The sequence below is a fragment of the Coregonus lavaretus genome, assembly GCF_964263955.1.
Source record: "Coregonus lavaretus genome assembly, chromosome: 7".
In the NCBI taxonomy this organism is placed as follows: Eukaryota; Metazoa; Chordata; class Actinopteri; order Salmoniformes; family Salmonidae; genus Coregonus; species Coregonus lavaretus.
In genome coordinates, this window is record NC_139994.1 from 20,950,605 (window position 1) to 20,978,257 (window position 27,653).

Sequence of the window (27,653 nt, forward strand, 5' to 3'; positions counted from 1 at the left end):
AGAAATTGAGAACCACGAGAAATGCCTAACCCTGGCTTGGTAGGAAAACTAAAAACACTAACCGATACTGTCAATGAAAGAAGAAGCAATGTAAATGCTATCCAAGACTGTAATTATGTCCATCTTAGGCATTCTGTCACATGGACATCTCGTCAACTTATTTTGCGCTGCTGTTGCTATTGTGATATGATCACATTCAGGAAAGTTAGGGCAAGTTAGCTAAACCTTTTTCTCTGCTTATAAAAATTAAAATAAAAAATACCATAGAAAATTGCATGAAGCTACAGTAGGATACAATGTTAAACCCAAGAGGAGATTATATTCGCATTCATTCTTTACTGTAGCTGTCAGTGTGATATGCCCATTGTGATATGACATAGGCATTTACTGGTATTCAATGTGTACATTAGTGGATTCTCTGTGTGTTCTGACCCCTGAATAAATGTGTTTTCTAAATGGGCCTATTTCAAGAGAATTTCAGAGTAGCAGATCGCATGACTAGATAACATTTCATACCGGTATGGTAAAGCCCCTGTAAAATTCAAAAGAATTCAAGAAGAATCCACTGATATTTCATAATGGCTAAAAGGGATAGTTCTCCGGACCCAGATTAAGCCTAGTCCTGGACTAAAAACACTTTCCATGGAGCACTTATGATGGAGATTCTACATTGATAATGTTTTTTTGTCCTTTCAATTTTTCTATGGGAAGCGTATACAGTGAGGGAAAAAAGTATTTGATCCCCTGCTGATTTTGTATGTTTGCCCACTGACAAAGAAATAATCAGTCTATAATTTTAATGGTAGGTTTATTTGAACAGTAAGAGACAGAACAAATAAAAAAAATCCAGAAAAACGCATGTCAAAAATGTTATAAATTGATTTGCATTTTAATGAGGGAAATAAGTATTTGACCCCCTCTCAATCAGAAAGATTTCTGGCTCCCAGGTGTCTTTTATACAAGTAACGAGCTGAGATTAGGAGCACACTCTTAAAGGGAGTGCTCCTAATCTCACCTTGTTACCTGTATAAAAGACACCTGTCCACAGAAGCAATCAATCAATCAGATTCCAAACTCTCCACCATGGCCAAGACCAAAGAGCTCTCCAAGGATGTCAGGGACAAGATTGTAGACCTACACAAGGCTGGAATGGGCTACAAGACCATCGCCAAGCAGCTTGGTGAGAAGGTGACTCCAGTTGGTGCGATTATTCGCAAATGGAAGAAACACAAAAGTACTGTCAATCTCCCTCTGCCTGGGGCTCCATGCAAGATCTCACCTTGTGGAGTTGCAATGATCTTGAGAACGGTGAGGAATCAGCCCAGAACTACACGGGAGGATCTTGTCAATGATCTCAAGGCAGCTGGGACCATAGTCACCAAGAAAACAATTGCTAACACATTACGCCGCTGAAATCCTGCAGCGCCCGCAAGGTCCCCCTGCTCAAGAAAGCACATATACATGCCCGTCTGAAGTTTTCCAATGAACATCTGAATGATTCAGAGGAGAACTGGGTGAAAGTGTTGTGGTCAGATGAGACCAAAATTGAGCTCTTTGGCATCAACTCAACTCGCCGTGTTTGGAGGAGGAGGAATGCTGCCTATGACACCAAGAACACCATCCCCAACGTCAAACATGGAGGTGTAAACATTATGCTTTGGGGGTGTTTTTCTGCTAAGGGGACAGGTCAACTTCACCTCATCAAAGGGACGATGGACGGGGCCATGTACCGTCAAATCTTGGGTGAGAACCTCCTTCCCTCAGCCAGGGCATTGAAAATGGGTCGTGGATGGGTATTCCAGCATGACAATGACCCAAAACACACGGCCAAGGCAACAAAGGAGTGGCTCAAGAAGAAGCACATTAAGGTCCTGGAGTGGCCTAGCCAGTCTCCAGACCTTAATTCCATAGAAAATCTGTGGAGGAAGCTGAAGGTTTGAGTTGCCAAACGTCAGCCTCGAAACCTTAATGACTTCGAGAAGATCTGCAAAGAGTGGGACAAAATCCCTCCTGAGATGTGTGCAAACCTGGTGGCCAACTACAAGAAACGTCTGACCTCTGTGATTGCCAACAAGGGTTTTGCCACCAAGTACTAAGTCATGTTTTGCAGAGGGGTCAAATACTTATTTCCCTCATTAAAATGCAAATCAATTTATAACATTTCTGACATGCATTTTTTTTCTGAATTTTGTTGTTGTTATTCTGTCTCTCACTGTTCAAATAAACCTACCATTAAAATTATAGACTGATCATTTCTTTGTCAGTGGACAAACGTACAAAATCAGCAGGGGATCAAATACTTTTTTCCCTCACCGCAGCTGCCAAAACGCTTTAATAATTTTTTTTACCTTGAGAGTAACTTGTGGTTAGGGGGAAACTGCAATCCATATATTTCTACAAACACTTATGTTTGTGCACTGTGTATGCTATGTTTTTGTGTTGCACACAATACTCACATTTACACAGTTGTTAGCACCAATGCACTGGTCAATCCGGATATCAGTATCGGCTAAATTACTTGTGTAAGTGTTAGTCAAATAATAAGAGTTAAAATGGCTTAGTGACAGTAAATGATCTTGACTTAGAAAGATAACGCTGAAAGTTTAGTCATTAAGCTGCAAGGCCAGAGAAAAACACTGTTGGATAACTGACATTCGTGTAAACTATCCATTCTAGCAAGCAAAGCTAGGCAACTAGTTCTGTTACAAGTGACATCAGTTTGAGTAAGTGGAGCGGTTCTTTCTTCGCAAATAAGGCTGACTATCACTAATGATAGACTCTACAGATGTAGGATCTTAATTTGACCTAATCCTGCAGCAACTGATTTGAACATTTAGTCCATAATGTTGCTTGAGCGGTGGTTAGGCTATTATCTGGTCAAAATTAGGCTACATGAAAAGTGCAATACTGTTAATATAACCGTGTGTTAGTGTGGGTTTTCAGTAAATTTATGTCAATCACGAAAGCTCATCTGCATTTCCTGCGGAAATTCTCACCAACAAAAGAGTGATCAAATTAGGATCCTACATCTGTATATACAGTGGGGGAAAAAAGTATTTAGTCAGCCACCAATTGTGCAAGTTCTCCCACTTAAAAAGATGAGAGGCCTGTAATTTTCATCATAGGTACAAAATGAGAAAAAAAAATCCAGAAAATCACATTGTAGGATTTTTAATGAATTTATTTGCAAATTATGGTGGAAAATAAGTATTTGGTCAATAACAAAAGTTTCTCAATACTTTGTTATATACCCTTTGTTGGCAATGACACAGGTCAAACGTTTTCTGTAAGTCTTCACAAGGTTTTCACACACTGTTGCTGGTATTTTGGCCCATTCCGCCATGCAGATCTCCTCTAGAGCAGTGATGTTTTGGGGCTGTCGCTGGGCAACACAGACTTTCAACTCCCTCCAAAGATTTTCTATGGGGTTGATATCTGGAGACTGGCTAGGCCACTCCAGGACCTTGAAATGCTTCTTACGAAGCCACTCCTTCGTTGCCCGGGCGGTGTGTTTGGGATCATTGTCATGCTGAAAGACCCAGCCACGTTTCATCTTCAATGCCCTTGCTGATGGAAGGAGGTTTTCACTCAAAATCTCACGAGACATGGCCCCATTCATTCTTTCCTTTACACGGATCAGTCGTCCTGGTCCCTTTGCAGAAAAACAGCCCCAAAGCATGATGTTTCCACCCCCATGCTTCACAGTAGGTATGGTGTTATTTAGATGCAACTCAGCATTCTTTGTCCTCCAAACACGAAGAGTTGAGTTTTTACCAAAAAGTTATATTTTGGTTTCATCTGACCATATGACATTCTCCCAATCCTCTTCTGGATCATCCAAATGCACTCTAGCAAACTTCAGACAGGCCTGGACATGTACTGGCTTAAGCAGGGGGACACGTCTGGCACTGCAGGATTTGAGTCCCTGGCGGCGTAGTGTGTTACTGATGGTAGGCTTTGTTACTTTGGTCCCAGCTCTCTGCAGGTCATTCACTAGGTCCCCCCGTGTGGTTCTGGGATTTTTGCTCACCGTTCTTGTGATCATTTTGACCCCACGGGGTGAGATCTTGCGTGGAGCCCCAGATCGAGGGAGATTATCAGTGGTCTTGTATGTCTTCCATTTCCTAATAATTGCTCCCACAGTTGATTTCTTCAAACCAAGCTGCTTACCTATTGCAGATTCAGTCTTCCCAGCCTGGTGCAGGTCTACAATTTTGTTTCTGGTGTCCTTTGACAGCTCTTTGGTCTTGGCCATAGTGGAGTTTGGAGTGTGACTGTTTGAGGTTGTGGACAGGTGTCTTTTATACTGATAACAAGTTCAAACAGGTGCCATTAATACAGGTAACGAGTGGAGGACAGAGGAGCCTCTTAAAGAAGAAGTTACAGGTCTGTGAGAGCCAGAAATCTTGCTTGTTTGTAGGTGACCAAATACTTATTTTCCAACATAATTTGCAAATAAATTCATAAAAAATCCTACAATGTGATTTTCTGGATTTTTTCCCCTCAATTTGTCTGTCATAGTTGACGTGTACCTATGATGAAAATTACAGGCCTCTCTCATCTTTTTAAGTGGGAGAACTTGCACAATTGGTGGCTGACTAAATACTTTTTTCCCCCACTGTAAGTTCTGTAATGTAAGAGCTATACATAATGTTCAAATAACTTTCATAGTCCTTAATGTAGTAATAGATCACGTTTAAGCGACAGACATTGGTCTATTTTGGTGTGTAAGATCTTTCTGTGGCAATATCCTTGTGATTATGTCCTGTACAATCATTAACAAAGGCAGGTCCTGGGCTTTAACTCCACCCATGTCGTAACGTTGTCTACCAGCATAGAAAGGGAATGAGAGGAATGAGAACAGTTCATTATTCCATGTGAATTTCACAAACCCAATTACATGGCAGCACAAAATGACCTCAATGACTTATTGTGTAACAGAATTATTCGATCCTGGTCCTAAAGATTTAGTTTTAAACCAGCACTAACATATCTGACTCAACTACTCAACTTTTTGTCAAGATCTTCATAAGCTGAATCAGGCGTATTAGCACTCACTGTTTTATAATTGAAAGCTCCTAAATGGCTGCCTTGCTAGCCTCTATACAATCAATGGTATTGGCCACTTTTCCTCATTCCTCTCTAAGGCCAGATTCCAAACTGACAACCAACTTCTTTCCATCTGCCCTTGACTCTCAACTCGCAGATCTGATCGGACTGAATAGGTAAAAGACATATGGTGGATGCTATGCCGAGTTACTATTACGTTTCCCACACCTATGCAGACTTTTGAGAACCACGAGGGGGAAGTCAACGTGGGCAGATGGAAGTGAATCAAGTTATGGGGTTGGAATCCAGCGTATACCTAGCAGGTTGAAGGCAGTGTGGCAGTGTTGGCTGCACCCAGTTGGCCAACAGCCAGCATCAGGATGTCCTTCTTTTCCTTGTGAAAGCGAAGCTCCCGGCCGGCCAGCCTGGCCTCCTCAAGTTCCCGATCTGTTGCCGCCACTTCCTGGGCGATGGTGCCAGCCACGCCTTGCTCCCGGTTCACCCAATCAGCAGCCATTTGGGTGCGCATGTCATCATCCAGCGCCCGATGGGAGTAGTGAGCCAGCACTTCCTGTTAGGGGAAAGCAAAAACAAAAAGTTGTTAGGCCGGAATGGACCTTATTGACGCCACGGCCATGATTGTTAGAAATTCAGGCTAGCTGGGTAGGAAGCGGAAGTGCCCCATTAAATCATTATATTTTTCAACAGTACTGGTATCCTAGCAGTGCAGGTTTGATTGAGATCCAGATTATGTTGAATGATCCTGAAATGCTTGGATTTGAAATGACCTGGAACCACAACTGCGTGAGCTGCGTGGCCAGCAATAACATAATTTCAAATGAGGAATGTGAGACGTCTGGGTGAGCTAATTACTCCAGTGGCTCAGCTCCTTAACCATTGAGATGAAAGGCATAAGGCCAGACCAAAGAGAATACTTAATCAGTCAAGAGACACACAGGGTGAAAGCACTCCGTAACCCTAGAAAACACAATACAACTGAGTCGTCTCTATCCCAATCGTGGAGTTGCTGGCTGCTCTTCCTCCTCTTCTCTCCTCTTTGACTTCTGATCTGAATGGCGTAGATTGGCAAAAGCCAGGGTTGAGGCACAATTTCATTATTCAGGTGAATTTATATTAATTTCATGAATTGGAAGTTGCCTGAATTGACCCCCATACTGCAAAAACAATGTCAGAAAGCTCCCATTTTTAAATTAGCATACATGAAGGGTGGGGGATTAAATCTTTAAGGTGTGTGCATAGAGCCTGAGTATTTTAATGTTTGAGATCAGATGAAGTCAAAGAAAAATGATTTAAACTCTGGTAAACATTTTTTACAAACTTTAATCAAACTTTGATCAAGGCTCATAGTTGACGCCTTAAAAGTAGTTTCTGTATGTAAGATGCATGAGATAATGAGGACTGAACACAAACATTTAGGTCACCCGACTCTGCCTGGAACGGAATCACTTCATAGGTATTCATTCAGCCCACACAATGTGGTTTAGATAGGTTCCTTCAGCATGACATTCCATCCTACCTCAAGCCAGAGTGTAACTCAGCCAATGTTACTCATTATCTCCAGTGAGTTTCAGCCCCATTCTGTACTTATGTTGAACTGAGATGCGGTGTTGGCTGTACCATTTGAATTATAATTAAATACTATCACTGTCAGTCTGTAAGGATGAGTGATATGTTTTATTTTCCAAACTTGCTTGATTTAATGGAAACTGTCAGGCAAATGTTTTTCTCAAATAACTCTTGAGTTTGATCAGTTACAGTGAGGGAAAAAAGTATCTGATCCCCTGCTGATTTTGTACGTTTGCCCACTGACAAAGACATGATCAGTCTATAATTTTAATGGTAGGTTTATTTGAACAGTGAGAGACAGAATAACAAAACAAAAAAACAGAAAAACGCATGTAATAAATGTTATAAATTGATTTGCATTTTAATGAGGGAAATAAGTATTTGACCCCTCTGCAAAACATGACTTAGTACTTGGTGGCAAAACCCTTGTTGGCAATCACAGAGGTCAGACGTTTCTTGTAGTTGGCCACCAGGTTTGCACATATCTCAGGAGGGATTTTTGTCCCACTCCTCTTTGCAGATCTTCTCCAAGTCATTAAGGGTTCGAGGCTGACGTTTGGCAACTCAAACCTTCAGCTCCCTCCACAGATTTTCTATGGGATTAAGGTCTGGAGACTGGCTAGGCCATTCCAGGACCTTAATGTGCTTCTTCTTGAGCCACTCCTTTGTTGCCTTGGACGTGTATTTTGGGTCATTGTCATGCTGGAATACCGATTCACAACCCATTTTCAATGCCCTGGCTGAGGGAAGGAGGTTCTCACCCAAGATTTGACGGTACATGGCCCCCTCCACAGTCCCTTTGATGCGGTGAAGTTGTCCTGTCCCCTTAGCAGAAAAACACCCCCAAAGCATAATGTTTCCACCTCCATGTTTGACGGTGGGGATGGTGTTCTTGGGGTCATAGGCAGCATTCCTCCTCCTCCAAACACGGCGAGTTGAGTTGATGCCAAAGAGCTCCATTTTGGTCTCATCTGACCACAACACTTTCACCCAGTTCTCCTCTGAATCATTCAGATGTTCATTGGCAAACTTCAGACAGGCCTGTATATGTGCTTTCTTGAGCAGGGGGACCTTGCGGGCGCTGCAGGATTTCAGTCCTTCACGGCGTAGTGTGTTACCAATTCTTTTCTTGGTGACTATGGTCCCAGCTGCCTTGAGATCATTGACAAGATCCTCCCGTGTAGTTCTGGGCTGAATCCTCACCGTTCTCAAGATCATTGCAACTCCACGAGGTGAGATCTTGCATGGAGCCCCAGGCCGAGGGAGATTGACAGTTATTTTTTGTTTCTTCCATTTGTGAATAATCACACCAACTGTTGTCACCTTCTCACCAAGCTGCTTGGCATGGTCTTGTAGCCCATTCCAGCCGTGTGTAGGTCTACAATCTTGTCCCTGACATCCTTGGAGAGCTCTTTGGTCTTGGCCATGGTGGAATCTGATTGATTGATTGCTTCTGTGGACAGGCGTCTTTTATACAGGTAACGAGTTCAAACAGGTGCAGTTAATACAGGTAATGAGCGGAGAACAGGAGGGCTTCTTAAAGAAAAACTAACAGGTCTGTGAGAGCCGGAATTCTTACTGGTTGGTAGGTGATCAAATACTTATGTCATGCAATAAAATGCTAATTAATTACTTAAAAATCATACAATGTGATTTTCTGGATTTTTGTTTTAGATTCTGTCTCTCACAGTTGAAGTGTACCTATGATAAAAATTACAGACCTCTACATTCTTTGTAAGTAGGAAAACCTGCAAAATCGGCAGTGTATCAAATACTTGTTCTCCCCACTGTACATTTACATAATTTAGCAGACGCTCTTATCCAGAGCGACTTACAGTAGTGAGTGCGTACATTTTCATACTTTTTCAAACTGGTCCCCTGTGGGAATCGAACCGACAACTCTGCCGTTGCAAGTGCCAGGCTCTACCAACTGAGCCACACGTGACCCAGGCGTGTCCAAATATTTTTCTCTTAAGTGCCAGAAATGGAAACATATTCAAATTTGCTCACATACTTACTTACTTTTTACACATAACAGTCATAAGTCATTGCTTTCACACAAAATGAACCAAAAACATTTGAACAAAACAGCAAACCAATTGTTTGAAATACATACCAAAAAATATTAATTGATACCAAATCATGTCTTATTTAATACCTGGACAAATACCAAATGAAACAGGCCTATGAAATAAAGTGATACCAATAATCAGTACTCTTATCCAAATGAGATCTTACTTGACGGGAGCATTGTCTCTCTCTCATGGCCTTCAGGCTTCCATTCCAGTGCAGCAGCTGAAAGACTGTCATCAATTCCTGAAATAAAAAAAACAGTTCAGCGTCGACAAGCAGCATTGTCGTGTGTGCCTGCACCGCATGGAAAGCACTGTTTGGCAGTAAGCACAATTTCAAGTTTGATTGCTATCGCAAGGCAGTGAGTTTTTAATGTCAAAGTCACAAGATTGAATGATTTGAGGCCAGTAGGGGGAGCAAAGAGGGAGAAGGTCAATAAGTAGCATTCATTTGTTTGCATGTGTAAAGCCCTAAATCATAAACAGTGGTTTGGAAAATACCAATCCATGCATTAGATTCAGTGGATTTGGATGACAAACAATGAAAGACTGGAGGCCAGCAATTCTGTCCAGATTTGTTTGCCAGACCAACATGCTCTTAGGAAATTCCAGGAACCACAGAGTCCAATACATGGTTTTGCTTCTATTCTCTTCTGCACGCATGAAGGTCCTCACACTCATTCATGAAGTGGGTCTCATTATCTAGTCCTTGACATCCACAGTGGATTGCTGATAAGTGCACTTTGGATAAGTCAAAACTCTGTTTAAGTGTGTCAAGTCCCAATTCAATTGATGTACATGTACATTATTTCAATTGCTCCCGATACTGGCATGCTCTGCTTTAGTTCATGCTGTCATGAGTCTCAAACTGTTGCATTTATCAAGTTTGACTGCATACTTCTTTTCACTCAACCTGGGAAACCAGAGTGGTATGTCATGAAGCAGAGGTGATGAAACCAGCCAACTTTGATAAACACTCAGAAATTACTCTTGGTTTTCTTTATCATAAATTAAGCTATAGTTTAGGGTTGATCAGTAAATGTTTATATTTTTCCATGAACTGGAATTACAAAGCTAATTGACAATATAGTTATCTGTCTGCTTTGTGTAATTACCAGTAGTTTTGGCACCATTAGTCAAGTCTATGTTAACATGTATGCATCTCCCTCTTTTATAACTCTGTAGAAACCATAATATCATTTAATATTCTCCAACCAATCCCCATGTGTTCTGTGTGTGCAAAGAAAACCCAGTATTTGGATTCCTCATTTCCATCTCCTCCAGTGGCGTGTATTCATGGATGCCAAGGGAATCCAGGCTTCCCCAAAAAGTTACAAGAAACATAAATATTTCTCCGTCCCTCTGTGTTTTGAAATGTTCCTTCAATTCGCAAAAGGCAGAAAGTATCTCACCGGAGAAAGCATTCAATTGAGCAAAACAGTGTCCCTCTGTCTCTGTATGAGTAGCCCGTCTATCTGATGCAGTCTGGTCAAAAAGAGTATGATATTGTTGCCGCCTGTAGCATTGAATGCAAGGGAAGCCAGCAAGCAATTGGCCTCCCTTAATAAAAAAAGTATACAATGATAGCCAGTCAGAGTTGAGCTAAACTGAATGAGCTCAACTGTGAATGGTCCTGGCGCACCAAAAAAATAAGTGTCAAGGGAAGCCAGTTTGGATTTGGCTTCACACCACATCACATCAAAAGCCAAATATAATTGACAGACAAAACTTGAATTGTTGCATCTCTTTGTTTTGTTGTCCTCTGGTGGCTAGCTAGCTAGCAAAACATTTACTAAATTAGCCATGGAGGGAGATAGGGATTTGGACAATACTCCGTACTGGCCAATGATTATAACGGCGATTCTGATCCAACCATAAATTCATACATTGTGCCCCTGGCCTGAGAGGATGGAAGCTCAATACAGTGGGGAGAACAAGTATTTGATACACTGCCGATTTTGCAGGTTTCCTACTTACAAAGCATGTAGAGGTCTGTAATTTTTATCATAGGTACACTTCAACTGTGAGAGACAGAATCTAAAACAAAAATCCAGAAAATCACATTGTATGATTTTTAAGTAATAATTTGCATTTTATTGCATGACATAAGTATCACTTACCAACCAGTAAGAATTCCGGCTCTCACAGACCTGTTAGTTTTTCTTTAAGAAGCCCTCCTGTTCTCCACTCATTACCTGTATTAACTGCACCTGTTTGAACTCGTTACCTGTATAAAAGACACCTGTCCACACACTCAATCAAACAGACTCCAACCTCTCCACAATGGCCAAGACCAGAGAGCTGTGTAAGGACATCAGGGATAAAATTGTAGACCAGCACAAGGCTGGGATGGGCTACAGGACAATAGGCAAGCAGCTTGGTGAGAAGGCAACAACTGTTGGCGCAATTATTAGAAAATGGAAGAAGTTCAAGATGACGGTCAATCACCCTCGGTCTGGGGCTCCATGCAAGATCTCACCTCGTGGGGCATCAATGATCATGAGGAAGGTGAGGTATCAGCCCAGAACTACACGGCAGGACCTGGTCAATGACCTGAAGAGAGCTGGGACCACAGTCTCAAAGAAAACCATTAGTAACACACTACGCCATCATGGATTAAAATCCTGCAGCGCACGCAAGGTCCCCCTGCTCAAGCCAGCGCATGTCCAGGCCCGTCTGAAGTTTGCCAATGACCATCTGGATGATCCAGAGGAGGAATGGGAGAAGGTAATGTGGTCTGATGAGACAAAAATAGAGCTTTTTGGTCTAAACTCCACTCGCCGTGTTTGGAGGAAGAAGAAGGATGAGTACAACCCCAAGAACACCATCCCAACCGTGAAGCATGGAGGTGGAAACATCATTCTTTGGGGATGCTTTTCTGCAAAGGGGACAGGACGACTGCACCGTATTGAGGGGAGGATGGATGGGGCCATGTATCGCGAGATCTTGGCCAACAACCTCCTTCCCTCAGTAAGAGCATTGAAGATGGGTCGTGGCTGGGTCTTCCAGCATGACAACGACCCGAAACACACAGCCAGGGCAACTAAGGAGTGGCTCCGTAAGAAGCATCTCAAGGTCCTGGAGTGGCCTAGCCAGTCTCCAGACCTGAACCCAATAGAAAATCTTTGGAGGGAGCTGGAAGTCCGTATTGCCCAGCGACAGCCCCGAAACCTGAAGGATCTGAAGAAGGTCTGTATGGAGGAGTGGGCCAAAAGGAAACGTATGATCTCTGTAATTGCAAACAAAGGTTTCTGTACCAAATATTAAGTTCTGCTTTTCTGATGTATCAAATACTAATGTCATGCAATAAAATGCAAATGAATTACTTAAAAATCATACAATGTGATTTTCTGGATTTTTGTTTTAGATTCCGTCTCTCACGGTTGAAGTGTACCTATGATAAAAATTACAGACCTCTACATGCTTTGTAAGTAGGAAAACCTGCAAAATTGGCAGTGTATCAAATACTTGTTCTCCCCACTGTATGTAGCTAGATGTAGTAGGCTAATGTTAACTAACTAGCTCATCGTTGCCCATGAAAGGAAGTTAGGCTAGCGAGCAAGCATTTTAGCCAGGTAGCCTAGGACAACAAAAACTAAAAGGGTGTACTGTATGACAGAGTCATAGACCATTTCGGCAACATGAAAGAGGAGGATGGCATTGGCGTTTCTCTACAAGTAGGGTGAGTCAACATGTTTTTCTACTTATGCACACGCACACACAGAAATCAGTATCATGGACAGCCACATGATATTTAGCTTATGTTGATTGGACTAAATCGTTTTTGGTATCTTTTAGTTGTCACTGTGTTAGACTAAGCATAGGTGATTTGATGATGTTGAAATGTTGAAGATGAAATGGTGCTGGAATAGTGGATGCAGCTCGTTTTCTTTGCGACTTGCGGTAACTCTCCGGTGTTCTAAATCAATAGTTGTTTAGTAGTCCGAAAATGTCGGAAACATTAACTTGACCATGCTGTTGGTCATGTAACTGTTTGTTACATGCAATAAGCTTTGTGGACTCAAGCGGACAGATGTTGCCCTTGTCAGGCGTGCGGTAGGTGTAATAGTGGAATGAAACGCAGGACTCAGAACGATATTCCCAAAGGCTTGTATTAGGCCAAACCAAGGCAACAGGAAACTTGGCCCGGAGGCAACAATTACGCACGAAGGCGAAAAGAAACTGCGCACAAACAGGTGCGACAAAATAGTAACCGCGCACAAACAGGTGAGACAAAATAGTACCACGCACAAACAGGTGCGGAAAATACTCCAGTATAATAGAGAGAAGCTCAACCGAGCAATACACACAACTGACGGAAAATCAATTACACACAACACTAGACAAACACAACGAGAAACTTATAGGACACTAATTACGCCAAAACAGAAACAGGTGTGAAAAACAAACAGACCAAAGCAAACGAACAAGAAACAAACAGCGGTGGCAGCTAGAATTCCGGAGACGACGAACGCCGAAACCTGCCCGAACAAGGGAGAGAGGCAGCCTCGGCCGAAACCGTGACAGTACCCCCCCCTTGACGCGCGGCTCCAGACGTGCGCCGACTCCGGCCTCGGGGACGACCAGGAGGACGCGGCGCAGGGCGCGTCGGATGCCCCCGATGGAATTCCGTCAGGAGCGACGGGTCCAAAACGTCTCTCCTCGGCACCCAACACCACTCCTCCGGGCCGTACCCCTCCCACTCCACTAGATACTGGAGACCCCCCATCCGACGTCTCGAATCCAAGATGGATCTCACGGAGTACGCCGGTGCCCCCTCGATGTCCAACGGGGGCGGAGGAGTCTCCAAGATCTCATCTTCTTGGAGTGGGCCCGCTACCACCGGCCTGAGAAGGGACACATGGAACGAGGGGTTAATGCACTTATACTCCACAGGTAACATTAACCTATAACATACCTCGTTCAACCTTCTCAGGACTTTAAATGGCCCTACAAACCGCCGACCCAGTTTCCGACAGGGCAGGCGGAGGGGCAGGTTTCTGGTAGAGAGCCAGACTCGATCACCAGGTGCGTACACCGGTGCCTCACTGCGGTGGAGATCAGCGCTCGCCTTCTGACGTCGGAGGGCCCGCTGCAGGTGGACGTGTGCAGCGTTCCAAGTCTCCTCCGAGCGCCGCGCCCACTCATCCACCGCAGGAGCCTCGATCTGGCTCTGCTGCCAGGGTGCCAGAACCGGCTGGTAACCTAACACACATTGAAATGGAGTTAGGTTAGTGGAGGAATGGCGTAGGGAATTCTGGGCCATCTCGGCCCAGGGAACGTACCTTGACCACTCCTCCGGCCGGTCCCGGCAGTATGTTCTGAGAAACCTGCCCACATCCTGGTTTACGCGTTCCACCTGCCCATTACTCTCCGGGTGGTAACCCGAGGTGAGGCTCACCGAGACCCCCAACCGCTCCATAAACGCTCTCCAGACTCTGGAGGTGAATTGGGGACCCCGATCAGCCACAATGTCCTCGGGTACCCCGTAGTGCCGGAACACATGGGTAAACAGTGCCTCGGCAGTTTGTAGGGCAGTAGGAAGACCCGGCATGGGGAGAGAAAACGACAGGCCTTAGAGAACCGGTCCACAACGACCAGGATGGTAGTATTCCCTTGGGAGAGGGGAAGGTCTGTTATAAAGTCCACTGAGAGGTGGGACCATGGTCGTTGTGGAACGGGCAGGGGTAGCAACTTACCCCTAGGTAGATGTCTAGGCGCCTTACACTGAGCGCACACCGAGCAGGAGGAAACATAAACCCTCACATCCCTTGCCAACGTGGGCCACCAGTACTTGGCACTAAGACAGTGCACTGTCCGGCCGATACCCGGATGTCCAGAGGAGGGTGACGTGTGAGCCCAATAGATCAATCGATCCCGAACCTCGAGCGGAACGTACTTCCGACCCTCCGGACACTGTGGTGGACTAGGGTCGGTGCGTAACGCCCGCTCGAGTTCAGAATCGACCTCCCACACTACCGGTGCCACCAGACACGACTCAGGCAGTATGGGAGTGGGCTCCACGGACCTCTCCTCCGTGTCATACCGCCGAGACAGCGCATCTGCCTTGCCATTCTGTGACCCAGGGATGTACGTGATCTTAAAAGTAAACCTGGTCAAGAACATACTCCATCTTGCCTGGCGAGGGTTCAGCCTCCTCGCCGCCCGGATGTCCTCCAGGTTACGGTGGTCCGTCAAAATGAGGAAAGGGTGTTGAGCCCCCTCAAGCCAGTGCCTCCACACCTTTAGGGCCTGTACCACGGCTAACAGCTCCCTGTCCCCTACGTCATAGTTCCGCTCCGCCGGACTGAGCTTCTTGGAATAAAAAGCACAGGGGCGGAGTTTAGGTGGCGCGCCAGACCGTTGTGAAAGCACGGCTCCTAAGCCGGCCTCCGACGCGTCCACCTCTACCTGGAACGGCAAAGAGGGATCCGGATGCGCCAGCACCGGGGCCGAGGTAAACAGGTCCTTCAGCCTCCCAAACGCCCTGTCCGCCTCGGCCGACCACTGCAGATGCACCGGACCCCCCTTCAACAGAGACGTGATGGGAGCTGCCACCTGTCCAAAACCCCGGATAAACCTCCTGTAGTAATTTGCAAACCCCAAAAACTGCTGCACCTCCTTCACAGTAGTTGGTGTTTGCCAATTACGCACGGCCGACACCCGGTCGACCTCCATCTTCACCCCTGACGCAGACAACTGATAACCCAAAAAGGAGACCGACTCCTGGAAAAACAGACACTTCTCTGCCTTCGCATACAGGTCGTGCTCCACCAGCCTCCGCAACACTCTTCGCACCAGGGCCACATGCTCGACACGGGTAGGCGAGTACACGAGAATGTCATCAATGTACACCACCACTCCCTGCCCCTGCATGTCCCTGAAGATCTCATCCACGAAGGATTGGAAAACTGACGGAGCGTTCATCAACCCGTATGGCATGACCAGATACTCGTAATGGCCCGAGGTGGTACTAAAGGCTGTTTTCCATTCATCACCCTCCCTGATGCGCACCAAGTTGTACGCGCTCCTGAGATCTAATTTCATGAAGAAACGCGCCCCATGCAACGACTCAGTCATGGTCGCAATCAGCGGGAGTGGATAACTATACTTCACCGTAATCTGATTGAGACCACGGTAATCGATGCACGGACGCAAACCACCATCCTTTTTCTTCACGAAAAAGAAACTCGAGGACGCAGGGGAAGTGGAAGGCCGTATGTATCCTTGTCTCAGAGATTCGTCTATGTAAATCTCCATAGCTTTCTTCTCCTCCTGAGACAGAGGATACACATGGCTCCGTGGGAGCGCAGCTCCTGCCTGGAGGTCTATCGCACAATCCCCCTGCCTATGGGGTGGCAACCGCGTCGCCCTCGCCTTACTAAACGCAATAGCCAAATCCCCATATTCAGGTGGAACGGGCAATGCGGGCACCTGGTTTGGACTCTCCACCGAGGTAGCCCCTACGGAAACGCCCAAACATCTACCCCCACACTGAGCAGACCACTCCATCAGAGCCCTCTCCTGCCACGAAATCGCTGGGTTATGGGTACTCAACCAGGGCATGCCCAGCACCACCGGATACGCAGGAGAATCAATCAGGAACAGCTGAATCATCTCCTGATGATCCCCCTGCGCACACATCCTAAGTGGCGCTGTGACCTCCCTGATCAAGCCCGTACCCAACGGACGACTATCTAGGGCATGAACGGGGAAAGGAACATCAACAGGAGTAAGGGGAATCCCTAACGCTAAACAAAACTTTTTATCAATAAAATTCCCAGCCGCGCCTGAATCTACCAGCGCCTTATGCTGGGAATGAGGTGCTACCTGTGGAAAACTGACAGGTATACAAAAATGGGCAACAGTGAGCTCTGGGTGAGTGGGGCGCCTACTCACCTGGAGGGAATCCCCAGTGCGGGACCTGTCGTCATCTCCCCTAGGAGGCCATCCCCAGCACCTAGCCGCGGTGTGTCCTCCCCGACCACAGTTGGTGCAGTGGATGGACCCCCTAGCCTGCCGACTCCTCCTTTCTCTAGCGCCAGCGCCCCCGAGCTCCATAGGACACGGCTCGGAGGCGCTGGAGGGTGAAATGGACGGACCCTCCGCAGGACGTCCGCGGGTAGCCAGCAGGTGATCCAGCCTGATGGACATATCGACCAGCTGGTCGAAAGTGAGGCTGGTGTCCCTACAAGCAAGCTCCCGACGGACGTCCTCTCGCAGGCTACATCTGTATAAATCGATGAGGGCCCGATCATTCCACCCTGCATCTGCCGCTAGAGTACGGAATTCAAGAGCGAATTCCTGGGCACTCCTCCTCCCCTGCCGGAGGAAGACCAGACGCTCCCCCGCCGCTTTCCCCTCCGGGGGATGGTCAAACACCGCCCTGAAGCGGCGGGAGAACTCGTCGTATGTAATCGTCGTGGCGTCGATCTTCCTCCACTCCGCGTTGGCCCACTCCAACGCTTTACCGGCCAGGCAGGAGATCAGGGCGGACACGCTCTCATGCCCCGAAGGGGCCGGGTGCACGGTGGCCAGGTATAACTCCACCTGGAGTAGAAATCCCTGACACCCAGCCGCGGTCCCGTCGTAGGCCCTCGGGAGAGATAGTCGGACTCCTCGAGGTTCCGGCGCTGGAATGAGTGGGCTGGCCGATGGTGCTGGCAGGGAGGGAGGTGGTGGAGGCGTACCCCAGCCTCGGATGGTGGAAATCACCTCCTGCAGGGCGGTCCCCATCTGCTGGATCTGCTCTCGTTGGTCCCGAACCTGGGCCTCCAGTCTCGTCTGAGCTGCTTCGGCTCCTGCTGATTCCATTGATGGTGTGTAATTCTGTCAGGCGTGCGGTAGGTGTAATAGTGGAATCAAACGCAGGACTCAGAACGATATTCCCAAAGGCTTGTATTAGGCCAAACCAAGGCAACAGGAAACTTGGCCCGGAGGCAACAATTACGCACGAAGGAGAAAAGAAACTGCGCACAAACAGGTGCGACAAAATAGTAACCGCGCACAAACAGGTGCGACAAAATAGTACCACGCACAAACAGGTGCGGAAAATACTCCAGTATAATAGAGAGAAGCTCAACCGAGCAATACACACAACTGACGGAAAATCAATTACACACAACACTAGACAAACACAACGAGAAACTTATAGGACACTAATTACGCCAAAACAGAAACAGGTGTGAAAAACAAACAGACCAAAGCAAACGAACAAGAAACAAACAGCGGTGGCAGCTAGAATTCCGGAGACGACGAACGCCGAAACCTGCCCGAACAAGGGAGAGAGGCAGCCTCGGCCGAAACCGTGACAGCCCTCTGGTTTTGTGATGAAACATAGGTGAGGTTAAATTTATTCTGCCACTGTGTCTTCTTATTGTCTTGGCTTTAGGCCTATACAGTGAAGGGGAAAAGTATTTGATCCCCTGCTGATTTTGTATGTTTGCCCACTGACAAAGAAATGATCAGTCTATAATTTTAATGGTAGGTTTACTTGAACAGTGAGAGAGAAAAACAACAACAAAATCCAGAAAAAAGCATGTCAAAAATGTTATGAATTGATTTGCATTTTAATGAGGGAAATAAGTATTTGACCCCTCTGCAAAACATGACTTAGTACTTGGTGGCAAAACCATTGTTGGCAATCACAGAGGTCAGACGTTTCTTGTAGTTGGCCACCAGGTTTGCACGCATCTCAGGAGGGATTTTGTCCCACTCCTCTTTGCAGATCTTCTCCAAGTGATTAAGGTTTCGAGCCTGACGTTTGGCAACTCGAACCTTCAGCTCCCTCCACAGATTTTCTATGGGATTATGGTCTGGAGACTGGCTAGGCCACTCCAGGATTTTAATGTGCTTCTTCTTGAGCCACTCCTTTGTTGCCTTGGCCGTGTGTTTTGGGTCATTGTCATGCTGGAATACCCATCCACGATCCGAGGGAGATTGACAGTTATTTTATGTTTCTTCCATTTGCGAATAATCGCACCAACTGGAGTCACCTTCTCACCAAGCTGCTTGGCGATGGTCTTGTAGCCCATTCCAGCCTTGTGTAGGTCTACAATCTTGTCCCTGACATCCTTGGAGAGCTCTTTGGTCTTGGCCATTGTGGAGAGTTTGCAATCTGATTGATTGCTTCTGTGGACAGGTGTCTTTTATACAGGTAACAAACTGAGATTAGGAGCACACTCTTAAAGGGAGTGCTCCTAATCTCAGCTCGTTACCTGTATAAAAGACACCTGGGAGCCAGAAATCTTTCTGATTGAGAGGGGGTCAAATACTTATTTCCCTCATTAAAATGCTAATCAATTTATAACATTTTTGACATGCGTTTTTCAGGATTTTTTTGTTGTTATTCTGTCTCTCACTGTTCAAATAAACCTACCATTAAAATTATAGACTGATCATTTCTTTGTCAGTGGGCAAACGTACAAAATCAGCAGGGGATCAAATACTTTTTTCCCTCACTGTATATCACAGTGCCAAGGCATATAAACTAACAGTTTATAGAGCAAACAACGCAATTATTAACACAGGTTGTAATATGCCTTTTTTTCATGGCTTGGATTCCACTGTGATTTTACCCATGCACCGCTACTGATCTCCTCATTTCCTGCATCCTGACCGATGTACCATAGAGGCAGCAACAGTCCTAAACTAGCCTCACATACAGTCCAACATTTTCCTTTTCTTACATTTCATTATTGTAACATCCACTGTATCATTACAAGTAATCCAACTTTGCGTTACTCCATCCTATTTACCTGAAACTCCAACATTGACTTTCCTTTGTTGGACTCCAGCATGAAGCGAAACGCCCCAATTCCTGTGCTGGGGTTGTCTGCCTCTTCTCTGTTTCCCTGTAAAATACAAGTAGAGTCCAATCATCCAGTCTTTTTCTCCTTAAGAGCCCAATCAGATTAAGATCTTACCCTCATAAGGCTGTGACCTTTTAATAGGAGCTACAGTATGGATTATATTAAAGACCAGTGTGCACTGCTTCTGTTAATGTCAGTCATTTTATCTAAAAAATACATTCAATGGCACTCACATTAAAGGAGGCCAGTGCCTCACATACACTCTTCTCAATGAAGTCATCTGTGATGCGGCGGGAAGGATGTTCGTTGAAAACCGAGTTCATCAGTGCGATCTTGGCAGCACTACGTCTTGCCTCAGCCTTGGTTGGACAAAACTGCCGAAAGTAAAGCATAAAACATATTTAGTACTTTTCTGAATGGCTCCAAGTCCCCCCCAGAATATATATAGCCTATGGCACAAACTGTAACGTTATGACCGTGTGATACATGCAATATCATAAGATGGTAAAGTCAAATTATTGTATGGGTCTTCTGGAAGTCATATAGAAGTACATTTTTATAATGACCTTTTTTTTTTTTAAACATGAAGCATTTGAAATGTATCTTAATCTTTTTTCATGTATGTTTTTCATGTATGTCTAAGTAATATCAATGTTTCCGCTTCATTGCTATTATTTCAAAGAAAGAAAGAAAGAAAGAGTTAGGAAGGATAGAGGCAAGAGAGGCCCTGTGCAAATGGGATGAGGGGGAGAATGTGGGGAGGGGGTGTCACGGCTCCTTCTAAACTCAATGTTTGGCTCTAATAACAACCAGATGAACCACCAGATGAGTTTCCAACCACAGTACGCATTGCAGTCAGCCAATTCGAGGAGAGGAAGAAATGGCAAAACATTTCATCCTCCCATGGAATATTCTGCTAGGCACAATGCTCAAGTTCCAGTATGATTTAGAATTTAAAATAACATTAGAAAAAAAGAAGAATGTACATTACAGCAGTCATTACTATTTCTATTATTATTATTTAACAAAGATAGGGATACGGCTTGTACTGTATGTAATTATGTATAAATTAATGGATGAGATCAACAGCCAAATGTGGTTTTCTACATCCTTAATTCAATTTTTTTATGCTAAACCTGAATACAAGTAAGGTCCTACTCCTACACCTTGCTAACATGTATTTGATGGACCCAACAGCCTGGAGTTATCGACTTGGCGGTGTATTTCACCTCAGCAGTGGTTCAGATCCAGGGATTATTATTTGAGATTAGCCAATGGTTAGCTATTGAATTTAATCTTGGTTTGTAATCTCTTGTAATGCTGACGAGAGACAACTGCTTTAATATGGGATTCCCAGTACATTTACATTTTAGTCATTTAGCAGACGCTCTTATCCAGAGCGACTTACAGGAGCAATTAGGGTTAAGTGCCTTGCTTAAGGGCACATCGACAGATTTTTCACCTAGTCGGCTCGGGGATTAGAACCAGCGACCTTTCGGTTACTGGCACAACGCTCTTACCCACTAAGCTACCTGCCGCCCCGTACACATTGCTGTGGAAAACTCGATTCTGCCACCACAACATACTATACAAAACTACACAATTTTCACAAGAGCAGGCTGAAGCTAGAGTTTTATCACTCAATTTCTTTATTCTTCAACTAACAGTTACCTTTTTTATTTTTTGGTCTGTATATTACAATTCAGCTTTTAGCTGTGAATGTGTACAAACCTTGATATACACTGAGTGTACAAAACATTATGAACACCTGCTCTTACCGTGACATAGACTGACCAGGTGAATCCAGGTAAAAGCTATGATCCCTTATTGATGTCACTTGTTAAATCCACTTCAATCAGTGTAGATGAAGGGGAGGAGACAGGTTAAAGAAGGAGTTTTAAGCCTTGAGAAAATTGAGACATGGATTGTGTATGTGTGCCATTCAGATGGTGAATGGGCAAGACAAAATATTTAAGTGCCTTTGAACGGGGTATGGTAGTAGGTGCCAGCGCACCGGTTTGAGTGTGTCAAGAACTGCAACGTTGCTGTTTTTTTTACACTCAACAGTTTCCTGTGTGTATCAAGAATGGTCCACCACCCAAAGGACATCCAGTCAACTTGACACAACTGTGGGAAGCATTGGAGTCAACATGGGCCAGCATCCCTGTGGAATGCTTTCGACACCTTGTAGAGTCCATGCCCCGATTAATTGAGGCTGTTCTGAGGGCGGAAGGGGGTGCAACTCAATATTAGGACTCCTAATGTGTGTGTTCCTAATGTTTTGTACACTCAGCGTATATAACAACATATATACACACTTCAACTGTTCTGGTCAAGTTATAAACTATGTAAAACATGCCTCTATGCCTTTTCACTTGTAGAGTTACTTAGGAAAGATTTATCAAGACCGCTTTGGGCTGGATGTAGTCTCGTGTTGCCATACCAAGGACACATTTTGCAGAGAGTTGTTCCATATGCTAGTTTGCCACATTTCAGAAAATGGAAGAAGGCTGGAGGAAAAACTGAATTGTGTTTTGCCAGAAGTGTGCTCTATACACAAAATTGACATACATCAACATATTTTTATGGAGTTTTAATCTGCGATTTCCCAGCCATCCTCACCCACTGTTGCACCTACGACACTAATTAGAGCACTATTGGAGCTCTGCCCAATTAAGGCATGTAATTGGTTTGACGTGTTGCGAGCATACAGTCATTGGTTGCGAGGTGTCACTGATTTACACCGGGTTCCCACCCCTATTTAGCTATTTTTCTGCCATGAACTTCCCCAGGCTTCCCGTTTTAGGGAAGCATGGTTCACGACGAGGCTAGGCTGGATGTGTCAATGTGTAGTTCATACATGCATAATCTATGAGCAGAATTACTGTCTTACCACATGTGGGCCAGCCCCCTAACAATTTGAGTTCAACCAATGAGCTTCAGCCCCTCGCCAATTGAGTGACAGCTAGCAAGTGGCACATCATGCACACACAGCAGAGCGAGAGAGAGAGCAATGACGTGGTGCACATATCTGCACATATGTGACGTAATACGCCATTTTTGGAGAACACTTTTGACTCGTGAGCGCTACCTTTAACTACTGGCTAAAAAGTATACAAAAGTACTGGAGAATCTCTTTAACACATTCTTGAAGTATTCAGATAAACAAAGGAAGAGTGTGAGGAGAAAGTCCCAGAAACATCCGGGTCATGTTCATAAGGCACCAAACAGAAGAAAATGGACTGAAACTGGGAGGGACTACCTGGACGCTAATTTTCGTGATTCATAGGAATCACATACACATACTAAAAATGTAACGACCGGGAGACCCATGGGGCGGCGCACAATTGGCCCAGCGTCGTCCAGGGTAGGGGAGGGAATGGCCGGCAGGGATGTAGCTCAGTTGGTAGAGCATGGCGTTTGCAACGCCAGGGTTGTGGGTTCGATTCCCACGGGGGGGCGGTATGAAAAATAAAAAAAATAAAAAATAAAAAATAAAAATAATGTATGCACTCACTAACTGTAAGTCGCTCTGGATAAGAGCGTCTGCTAAATGACTAAAAATTTAAAAATGTAATAAACATTTCTGCTAAGTGTCATATGCTTCCAGCAGAATATGGGTGCACAGTCAGCAGTTTGTAAACAAAGACTGCATAAACATTGTTTTCAATTGAACAACGTTTTGCTACGGTGTGCCCCCATAAACATGACCCAGGCCTAATTAGTCGCTTGATCTCCCTTGACATTTCAGAAAAGGCTCTCAATGATTGACATTTAATCTGAAAATCCAGGGCCAATGTACTCAAGGTGATCAGGTCAGATTGGCAGAATTGATTTGGGTGGAAGCATTTGTGCATGAGTAGAGTTGTACGGTCAGATAAATCCCTAATGTTATGGCCATAAAGGGAAGTTAATTCATGCAACTACACCAACACAATTTCAAACCATTATACTGTAGTGTAGTGGTAATAATAAATACACTTTTCTAGCACCTTCGCTAACTCAGAGATACTATACAGGGGGCCTTCCACCTGAGGCGCAACCCAACGTTTTAGTGCCCACAACTGTATTGAGACAGCCTACAGTCACAGGTTAGCTCACCTGGAAACTCCCAAAGCAGCTTCCCCCTGGGAGACTGACGTAGCAAACATAGGGTGGGTTGTTTGATGGGACCATCTCGTACACCACCAGCGCCCCATTCCTGAGGTCTGCCCCTCTTGACTGCTTCATCTGCCAGAACTCTTGCAAGGCTTCCACCACGTTCACTGGAGGAGACATAAAATGACACAATTTAACATTCCACTGCATGGAGTCTTAAAGGTGGACTCAGCGATATGATGTGGATGCAGAAAGTAAACGGCATAGTGGGTTAACTTCCGCAACAACTAATAGCGTTGAAACACGAGGCTCAACTCCTCCGCTGTTTTGGTCCCGTGGCTACTATGCTGTAACAGCGTGAAGCGAACACGTGCACATGCACAGATACTGTGTGTGACTGTGTGAGAGCAAAGTCTTGCATCTTGCTCATCTCAATATCTCAAGTTATAATTGCTGAGTTTCCCTTTGAATATGGTCTATTGGACTCATTTGGTATTCAGGTTTGGATTTAAGAAAGAATAAAAGTGACACAGTGGGTTATTGTATAGGAGTGAGGATTAAAACTTGAACACTGCTTTGCACATATATGGCAATAGCCAAAAACATCCTGTTTATTTTACAAGTAAACAACAACAAGGAACAACCCAATATATCTATATTCTTCGTAGCTGTCTGTTTACCACTACAAACCGATGCTGGCACTAAGACCGCACTCAATGAACAGAGACGCATACAAAGCTCTTCTTCGCCCTCCATTTGGCAAATCTGACCATAATTCTATCCTGCTGATTCCTGCTTACAAGCAAAAATTAAAGCAGGAAGCACCAGTGACTCGGTCAATAAAAAAGTGGTCAGATGAAGCAGATGCTAAGCTATAGGACTGTTTTGCTAGCACAGACTGGAATATGTTCCGGGATTCTTCCGATGGCATTGAGGAGTACACCACATCAGTCACTGGCTTCATCAATAAGTGCATCGATGACGTCGTCCCCACAGTGACTGTACGTACATACCCCAACCAGAAGCCATGGATTACAGGCAACATCCGCACTGAGCTAAAGGGTAGAGCTGCCGCTTTCAAGGAGTGGGACTCTAACCTGGAAGCTTATAAGAAATCCCGCTATGCCCTCCGACGAACCATCAAACAGGCAAAGCGTCAATACAGGACTAAGATCGAATCATACTACACCGGCTCTGACGCTTGTCGGATGTGGCAGGGCTTGCAAACTATTACAGACTACAAAGGGAAGCACAGCTGCGAGCTGCCCAGTGACACGAGCCTACCAGACAAGCTAAATTACTTCTATGCTCGCTTCGAGGCAGGTAACACTGAAACATGCATGAGAGCATCAGCTGTTCCGGACGACTGTGTGATCACGCTCTCCGTAGCCGCTGTGAGTAAGACCTTTAACAGGTCAACATTCACAAGGCCGCAGGGCCAGACGGATTACCAGGACGTGTACTCCGAGCATGCGCTGACCAACTGGCAAGTGTCTTCACTGACATATTTAAACTCTACCTGTCTGAGTCTGTAATACCAACATGTTTCAAGCAGAGCACCATAGTCCCTGTGCCCAAGAACACTAAGGTAACCTGCCTAAATGACTACCGACCCGTGGATGGATCCTGGACTTCCTGACGAACCGCCCCCAGGTGGTAAGGGTAGGTAACAACACATCCGCCACGCTGATCCTCAACACAGGGGCCCCTCAGGGGTGCGTGCTCAGTTCCCTCCTGTACTCCCTGTTCACTCATGATTGCATGACCAGGCAGGACTCCAACACCATCATTAAGTTTGCCGATGACACAACAGTGGTAGGTCTGATCACCGACAACGATGAGATAGCCTATAGGGAGGAGTTCAGAGACCTGGCTGTGTTGTGCCAGGACAACAACCTCTCCCTCAATGTGATCAAGACAAAGGAGATGATTGTGGACTACAGGAAAAAGAAGAGGACCGAGCACGCTCCCATTCTCATCGACAGGGCTGTAGTGGAGCAGGTTGAGAGCTTTAAGTTCCTTGGTGTCCACATCACCAACAAACTAACATGGTCCAAGCACACCAAGACAGTCGTGAAGAGGGCACGACAAAACCTATTCCCCCTAAGGAGACTAAAAAGATTTGGCATGGGTCCTCAGATCCTCAAAAGGTTCTACAGCTGCACCATCGAGAGCATCCTGACTGGTTGCATCACTGTCTGGTATGGCAACTGCTCGGCCTCCGACCGCAAGGCACCACAGAGGGTAGTGTGTACGGCCCAGTACATCACTGGGGCCAAGCTTCCTGCTATCCAGGACCTCTATACCAGGCGGTGTCAGAGGAAGGCCCTAAACATTGTCAAAGACTCCGACCACCCTAGTCATAGACAGTTCTCTCTGCTACCGCACGGCAAGCGGTACCGGAGCGCCAAGTCTAGGTCCAAGAGGCTTCTAAACAGCTTCTGCCCCCAAGCTATAAGACTCCTGAACATCTAATCAAATGGCTAACCCCCCCTTTTTTTACACTTCTGCTACTCTCTGTTTATTATCTATGCATAGTCACTTTAATAACTCTACCTACATGTACATATTACCTCAATTACCTCAACTAACCGGTGCCCCCACACATTGACTTGGTACCGGTACCCCCTGTATATAGCCTCCCTATTGTTATTTTTACTGCTGCTCTTTAATTATTTTTTACTTTAATTTTGTATTATTTTATATTGTATTTAAAAAAAAAAAAAATTGGTATTCTTTCTTAAAACTGCATTGTTGGTTAAGGGCTTGTAAGTTAGCATTTCACTGTAAGGTCTACACCTGTTGTATTCGGCGCATGTGACAAATAAAATCTGATTTGATTTGATTTTAAGCTGTCCGAATTGCGTTGACTTTCAAGGCCGTTATAAAAGTCCACATAGACTCAAAATGATTAAGGAGTACATAACATCAGAATACTTCTGTAAATGAAAATTGAATAGACCTACCCACATTTAATTGACTGGGTTTTTGGATGATAGTATGACATGTAGGCTAGGCCTACTCTAAAGCATTGGGGGTGACTTGAAGTGCCAGACTTGGAGTGCCCAAGTGCTATGTAAATTGTGCACGCAACTGTATCCTGAAGTCAACTGTATCCTGTAGTCATTAGGCTAGATATGACAAAATATAGGCTATCATAAACTCGGTATGTTCATGTAGCCTACTGTTATCAACTGGATGGGCAGTTTTGGTGACACAATCTGTATGTTGCACATGCAATACTACGCTATTTAATCCAATTTGTAATCTTAATCACAGTTACAGTGGGATACATTTGAACCACGGCCAGGGAAAGTCGGAGGACCAAAATTCTGCAACTAATTATTTCCAGCTTACCTCTGCCATAGCCCTGCGTATGCTTCGCAAAGCTCCGAACAACAGCCTCCACCGCCTCCTTCAAGACCGCCGGGTTCCCTGGATTACATAGACCGAATCCAGCCACCCCTGTTCCGAGCCCCGCACTCCCAATAGTGCCGTGAAGACTGTGGAGTTGAAGCGGCGGGGGTGGCCCGGAGGAAGCACATAGGGAGGCCGGGGGAGGCAGCAGAGGTGCGGTTGGAACTGTAACCCCGGGCCGGAGAGAGGAGCGTAGGGTCCCAGTCGATGCAGCTCCAAATCCTATCCCTGGTTGAAGTCGCTGAGGGCGGATAGATTCCATTGTTGAAGCGTAAACGTCAACAGTAGGGGGAATACCAATAGAGGAAATTCGTGATGAAAATACTGGTTTCCTCGCTGATATTGTAATGATAGATAACAAAAAACGAAACAAAAAAGATAGTGATAAATAAAAAACGCTGTTTACCTCACGGAGAAAAATGTATTCTGCCAATCCCGTTAGTCTTTGTGAGGATTAGGCTGCTTGGCTGTCAATCTTGGAGTAGGGGCGGAGAAAGCAGAGACGTGGAAAAGGGGAGCTGTGAATGGGCCATTTTCTTGAACCAGCGACGCAAGAGGGACAAATATTAGGAAACAATGAGGCCTCCAAAACTGTAAAGGAATTCTGTTGACCTGCGTA

At 45.3% G+C, this 27,653-nt stretch overlaps 1 protein-coding gene across 1 annotated transcript; it reads right to left on the bottom strand.

Annotated features, from left to right (window-relative positions):
* Positions 1–4,613: 4,613 nt before the first annotated feature.
* On the bottom strand, positions 4,614–27,431 carry LOC311132021 (LIX1-like protein). Its single transcript, XM_084165188.1, has 6 exons — positions 26,975–27,431; positions 23,621–23,784; positions 19,753–19,893; positions 19,466–19,561; positions 8,875–8,952; positions 4,614–5,620 (listed from the first exon to the last, which is right to left on the bottom strand). The coding sequence occupies exons 1-6, from the start codon at positions 27,294–27,296 to the stop codon at positions 5,366–5,368; spliced, it is 1,056 nt and encodes a 351-aa protein (XP_084021314.1). The 5' UTR covers positions 27,297–27,431; the 3' UTR covers positions 4,614–5,365.
* Between the last annotated feature and the right edge of the window lie 222 nt (positions 27,432–27,653).